Genomic DNA, 6655 nt, shown 5'->3' with positions numbered 1-6655 from the left:
GGCCGGTGCCGCCACCACCATAGAGCTCGACCGCGTTCCTGCCGGCTCAGCGGCCCCCCCTAGCGCTGACCCCCCCCCCCCCATCAGCCGGGCAGGCTCCGGGGGATGGTGGAAGCTGCCGGCAGCGCTGGTCGTGCTGAAGGCTGCGGGCGAAGGCGAGCCTCCCCGCCCGGCGACCTCCGGTCGCCGGGCGGGGAGGCTCGCCTTCGCCCGCAGCCTTCAGCACGACGCTGGATCGACCGCAGGTTGCAAGTCCAGGATTAAAAAGCAACCTCATCTGAAGCTGTTTCCATAGTGGGTGGAGAGCGAGAGCCCCCAGAAAGGCTAAAAACCGGGGAGCTGATGCTTGCTGCCAAGCACAGAAGCCGGACGGGGTGAGATGGTGGCTGTAAAAATCTCCGAAATATCAACTGAAATGCTTCAGAGTGAAAGAGTTGTCTCATTCCATCGTGCCTCGTTGCGTCAGGGGAGGTTTGGTCCCCCACAGTCCTCCTGCTACGCCACGGGCACCATCCCTGTTAGCCAGCATCCCTATTAGTGCTATGATCGCTAACAGCTAGCGGAGGGACTCCACTTCTTCCTGCGGGATGGAATGGCCTTTGGAGAGAGAAACAGATTTATTGTAACATTTGATGTTAATTATCATTAAATCCAAATTATTTCATCTGAGTTCTTTTTGTCACTCTGCACAGGGTTGAACTATTTTAAGAGGTATGATTTGGGGCTTGGACTAGATGACCTTTAAAGGTCCCTTCCAACCCAAACCATTCTATGATTCTATGATTTCTGTGTCTTTATTAGACATAGTTATAACTCCTGACTAATGCATGCCACTGAACTTCACCCAGCACCTATCAAGAAAGCGCTCCTGGCTGTCTTTGACCTAGAAGGATTGTTTTTCCCCTGGGTTGTTTCTCACAGTGGCACTGGGGCGAGCGATGGGCATCAGCAGCTTGGGCGAATTAGTGGCATGGGCAGCCCAGGAAAGCGCGGCTGGGATGGGCCAGCATCTGTGCTGGGTAACCAGGAGGATGCTGAGATGTGGCCTCTTGGGTGAATGCTGTGCATGGGGACAGCCTGTACCCTTGTCTGTAGTTTTTGGCAACATTTACCATCAGTGTCCATCTCTGTTCCACTTTAGAAATCAGCCTGGATGCCCAAATCCAGCCACGGGTCCAGGTTTGCCCTGACTGCTGCCAGCACCAACCAGTGAAATAGCCCAGGATTTACCCCAGGTAAGGCAGAGTGGTGCAGGAGGATGGTCACGTCCCTCAGACCTCCTCCGAGCCCTGTGGCCACCCCACACAGGTGAAGGAGAGGGGAAAGCGCTGCCAAACCAGAGCTCCCACAGGTGCCACCAACCAGGCAGGGGCAAGGCAAGGGTAGGTGCTCCTGTGTTTTAGGGTCTCCGAAGCTCCCGTTCCCATCCCCTTGTGCTGCCTGCAGAAGGGAGGGGCAGGGAAGGAAGAGGGGGATTTTTTCTGATTTCACCATAGGAAGGTTTTTCAAACCCTATAAATTCACTTTTGACAAGCGAACGGCTAAAGCAGATTAACCTTTTTGCTAATCCTCTATAATGGCTTTGGAATCTCCTTAACCAATAAGAAAATGATAAGAGCCTGTTTCTTTTCTTTTTATCTATATCTATATTGTCCTCCCTTGTCTACATTTTTTTCTTTCTTGTTTTATTTTCCTTTCCTTTTCTAATATGAAATAGCCAAGCGATCCTATCTCCTGGAGGCTCAGTAAACAGAACATCAATAATCCCTTTCCTTTATTCCTCTCCAGTAACAGGGTGCAGAGAAGTGTCTGCCGATTGGGATTTGATTACCAGCGGCTATCAAAAGTCTCTTTGTAAGATCTGGGTCCTAAATCCTGTAATTCTTTGATAAAAGAAGTATTACCAGTCCATTTTCTGAAGTGAAAGGTACGGGAGGAATGAAAGAAAGCAATCAGCGGAGATCCTAATAGGCTAAGTGCATGTGTGGCGGGAAGGCAGGGACAGGCAGGGGAGGCCAGGGAAAGGTGTCCTTTGTTAAGGATGGGGAAGGAGAATTAATCCGCTTCAGGCCTATGATTATTACAGCTGAGAGCAGACAGGGTCGGATCCTGCACCTGCCCGTGGCACGTCCCACCTCGCCCGCCCTGCCGTCACTCTGGATCGGCATGGTGTGGGGAGCAGAACCCGTCCCCACATCTATCTCCTGTGTCAGCATTTGGGTATATATATACATATAAAAGCTGGAAGCAGTTCACGATGGTCCCTGGCGTTAGTGTATCCCCAGTGCCTCTCCAAAGCGCTGATGCCTTGGCAGGGCAGCAGGGAACATATCCAAACCAGGCAGCTATAAAGGCGTCTTCCTCTCAGACCTACAGCAAATATGTACAGATTCATAGGACATGGTTGTAACTTATGTTACACCAGTGGAATATCTGAAGGAGAGGCAAATAAAGGAATGGAAGAAAAAATACTGATTTGGTTTTAAGTGAGATTTTTAAAGATATTTGAGGGTCACAGGTAGAGTGGCTATGGGACATCTCTTCCTGGCACTGGGAGACCAGCAGAGTGAGGAAGGGCAGCCAGAAAGCAGGGCCAAGGAGCGAATAAAGGGAACTGAGAGGGGGCTCTCCTGGAGACTGGCTCTCATTTCTGCGCGATGTTGGAGGGGTTGCTGGGCTGTTCTGTGTGAAGTCATGAGGTGCCACGAGGACCTTTGACGTGCAGTGGTTTCACAGCACTTACCTGTGTGTCTCCTCAGTGTACCACAAGTGGGACTGGTATCTTCTCTCTCCTGCAAAGAAACACCGAGTGAGAGTTCCCCATGTGAGCTCCCAAAGCCTTGCTACTCACTTTGGCTTAAACCGCACTGAGGGCGAGAGAACTTGGGTTTAAACTTCCCTAAGTAACCTGAGCTCAACCCCAGGTTCTCTATTTTAAGCCCAGCTACTCATTTCAGTTGTAAACCCAAGGTAGAAGATGTCCTCTCTCCTCCCATGGACTGCATCTGCCAGGCCTTGCTGTTTGCCCTCAGAAGGGTTGGTGCCAGGCGTCCCCTCCTGTCCTGAGTCACCCCTCTCGGCCGTAGCCTCACCCCACTTTCTCTTGCTGGACAGAATAAGTTGGGAATTGGACTGACAAAGCCCTGGGGAAGCCCGGCTGCCCCAGGCAGCCATCCTCACTGCTCTGGGCTCACTGAACTGCCCGGTAGCTGTGGCACTGAAGCCACGCTCCTGCCCGAGCTGGTGCAGGACCTCGCTGCCTGCCTGCCTGCTCGCTCGAGGAGGCAGCAGGCAGCAATCCTCCCCTTCCCGATGCCAAGCAAGGGGCACAGCTCAGCTGTATAAGAGGTGGCTACATGCCACTAAGCTATGCCACAGAGCTGCCACGAGCTGCCAGTAATCTAATTTTTTAAGGGCTTTGAGTCCTTGCAAAGAGTATGTTGGATGCATGCAAAGCATCTGCATTATCACTATGATTAGGGCAGCGGAGGTGGGGGAAAGGGGAAGGAGGGAAAATACAATTTTTCTGCTTTCAGCAGAAAATAAATCAACTTTCACAGAGAGTTCTGGCACAGCCAAAGGCTGTGCTATCATTAAAAATGATGGTTTATTACACTGAACTCTCTCCTCTCTCATATTGTATGATATGACAGCTCTCTTTTGATGGGAAAGCTTTCATTTGGCCAGAGAAAGGGATAATTTGCTTCTTTTAAGGAGTTAATCCTCTGGTCCATTTCCGGGCTGGGAACAGCTATCCTCCCCCTTCCTTGGATCGGAGGCAGCAGCACAATGGAGATCATAACCACCTCAAATCTACACCCGAGATGGAGAAATCAGATTTCCTTCTCCAGTCATTTTTGTGGGATTAGCTAAATCTTAGATCCACACTAACCCTTCACAAAGCTGCCAAGATTAGTTAGAATTTATTTTATTCACAGGGGGGTTTACGGTTTCCTTTCCAAAGGGATTATATCTCTCTCTGTATATATATTTAGGGTGGCTTCAGTCATAAAGCAGCTAGGTTAGGAGGAGAAAAAGTGCGTGTGTGTATAAAATAAAAACTCGGCTACGAGAATGACAGTCACTTGAAAAGCCAAGACAAAGCAGCGATTCTGGATGGCTTCGCTGGTCCATTTTAAAAGCTACGTAAGCTGTCTTTTTCCTTGTGAGATCCCTCTCTGGCATTCGTGCACGGAGAGCAAACCCCACTCAGCCTGAGCTGCCCGTTCCCGCGGGTGCTGCTGCTGGCAGAGGATGTCTTCAGAGCCAGCGTCAGCGTCCGACACTGGCAGGAGAGGCCTCAGGAAGCCGTGTTCGTTCAGCATCGAGGACATCCTCTCCAGCCCGGCAGAGAAGAGCCCCCAGGTCCTGGTCCCGCTGTGCCTGCGGGGCATCTTGGACTGCGCACCCAAGGCGCTGTGTGAGCTGGAGACCATCCCAGCCAGCTCCCTGCAGGAGGAGGAGGAGGAGGAGGAGGAGGAAGAGCTGGAAGGTGCAGGTTGCAACTGCTGCTGCTGTTCTCACACGAGTGCCCGTTCCCTGCAAGACTCGCCAAGCTGGCTGGGTGAGTGTTTGAGTTTGTTTCACGGCGTAGGGCTCGTGGAAGGGCTGGTGCCAGTGCTGGGTGGAGGGGAAAACCCAGGTGTTGGGTGACAATACAGCGTCTCACCTGCCACCACGGTAGTCTCAGACCCCAGCTCCAGCGAGCTGAGCTCCATTCTCAGCATGGCTCCCAAGAGCAGGCACTTTTACCTGCAATGCTACCAGGGTTCTAAAACCAGCAGGTGCTATTTATTACTGGATGTTACTGTTTTATTGTAAAACACTTGAGAGGATGATGCTTCTAGGGGTGGAAGTTCTCCATGGAGTGTGGGGCCCCGTGCTCATGCTGCCCATGCGCAGAGCTGTGCCGGCGCTTCCTGACAACACTGGACCTGGGGAACCTCACTTGTCCTGTAAGGAAAAGAGTTTTTGGCTACATCTAGCAAAATTACTGCATCTAGCAAAAAAAAAAAGAAAAAAGTAGTAAACCCTTAAAAATGTAGTTCAAGAGCATCCTGAAAGATCAGAGATCGCCCCTGTCAGGACTGAAACACAGCTCCTCTCCGGGCTGTGAGTTTCCATCCATTTTCTGGAGCTGGCCATAGTGCAATTGGTAAGTAAACAAGGAAAAGCCACCCAGTGCTCCCCACCTGCACTCTTCTCCCAAAGCGATGCCCTAAGCCTTTCTCTCGCTTGCATGGTGATCACGCAGTTCATCTGCCATGCCAGCTGGCTTGCTGCCTCCTTCCTACATGCATGGATGTAACTTGTGCCTGAACTGCTTTGAGCAAAATGAGTGTTTCAGCCCCCTGCACCTAACACTGCTGCTGTACCTCTCCCCTTGCAGATGCGCGGTTCCCCTGGCCCATGCGGCTCTTCCACTCAGCAGTCAGGGTCTGCAAGAGTCCCCAGGGGAGCCCAAGCGAGCTGCAGACTTTCCACCAGATCCAGCGCCGGACGCGCCGGCATCGCACCATTTTCACCGAGGACCAGCTGCAGGCCCTGGAGACGCTTTTCCATCAGAACCAGTACCCGGACGTCATCACCCGTGAGCACCTGGCAAACCGCATTCACTTGAAGGAGGAGAGGGTAGAGGTGAGATCCTGCCACTCGATGAGGTGCTGTTTGCTGCGGCCCCCCGAGAACACAGACAGGTCTTTTTCAGGAGCTGTAGACCCAGGGCCTCATTTTAAAAAACATTCTTGGGTATTTGACAAAACACAGTTCAGGTTTGGCAAGCAATGGAAGATTGTAAAACAGTCCTGCTGGGCTGATTTGTTCCGGTATCTGGTCCTGTAAACTCACTCACTCCGTCTCTCCTAGATTCATGTATACAAACACACAGACATGCCCAGTTCTGCTCATCCCCTGCACCCAAGTGTATGTTCCTTACTTATGTGATCTGCGTGACTTCTGAATTTGCCATGGGGGGTCCCAGCTCCCTTGTGCCCCTTACATGTACCTAAGCAGGATTGCAGGGGAGGGACTGATTAAATTTTGTATCAAACTTTTACATCGGGAAATGTATTACAGTATCCTCTAGCTTATGCTGTACAGTCCGGGAGTGTAACTGCCTGCCCCACTCCAAGTAACACATGAAATGCAGAAGTTGTTTGTTTTGCACTTTCTAGGTTTGGTTTAAAAATCGTCGGGCCAAGTGGCGGCATCAGAAGAGGGCGTCTGCTTCAGCACTCATCCTTCAAGGCACCAAGAAGCCCTCTGAGGAGAGCTGTTAGTAGTCGCAGGCTGCATCTCAGCAGATGAACCCCAAGAGCATCCATTTCCCGAAGCTGACAAGTTCTGTAGTGGGGTAAACCGAGGGGGACGAATGAAGCAAAAGGGAATCTTCATGATTCCCAGAGGAGGAGGACAGGTAAAGGCAGACATGGTACTTTCACGTCCCAGTTTCTCTTCTAAACCTAGCTCGTGCAGCAAGTAACTCACCAGGCATGACCCACAGATGCTTAAGCAGAAACCACTGCCCAAAGCCCATGCAGGGGACAGAGCTGTACTAGTGTTAAATGTGTGTGCTTCAAGAGAAGGGGAGACTCCCCATCTCGTCTTTGCTCTGTGCAGGTAGTATTTGTGCTTGTTTTACTCCTGTAGATTTGCA

At 51.3% G+C, this 6655-nt stretch overlaps 1 protein-coding gene across 1 annotated transcript; it reads left to right on the top strand.

Moving 5' to 3' along the window:
• The first annotated feature begins 4254 nt into the window (after positions 1 to 4254).
• GSC2 (goosecoid homeobox 2) lies at positions 4255 to 6278 on the top strand. The gene is made up of 3 exons (XM_059827949.1): positions 4255 to 4564; positions 5390 to 5637; positions 6174 to 6278. The coding sequence occupies exons 1-3, from the start codon at positions 4255 to 4257 to the stop codon at positions 6276 to 6278; spliced, it is 663 nt and encodes a 220-aa protein (XP_059683932.1).
• The last annotated feature ends 377 nt before the right edge of the window (positions 6279 to 6655 follow it).

Source organism: Gavia stellata, chromosome 21 (assembly GCF_030936135.1).
Source record: "Gavia stellata isolate bGavSte3 chromosome 21, bGavSte3.hap2, whole genome shotgun sequence".
NCBI lineage: Eukaryota > Metazoa > Chordata > Aves > Gaviiformes > Gaviidae > Gavia > Gavia stellata.
The sequence above is the reverse complement of the archived record's forward strand: the minus strand, read 5'-3'. Positions and strand labels throughout refer to the sequence as shown.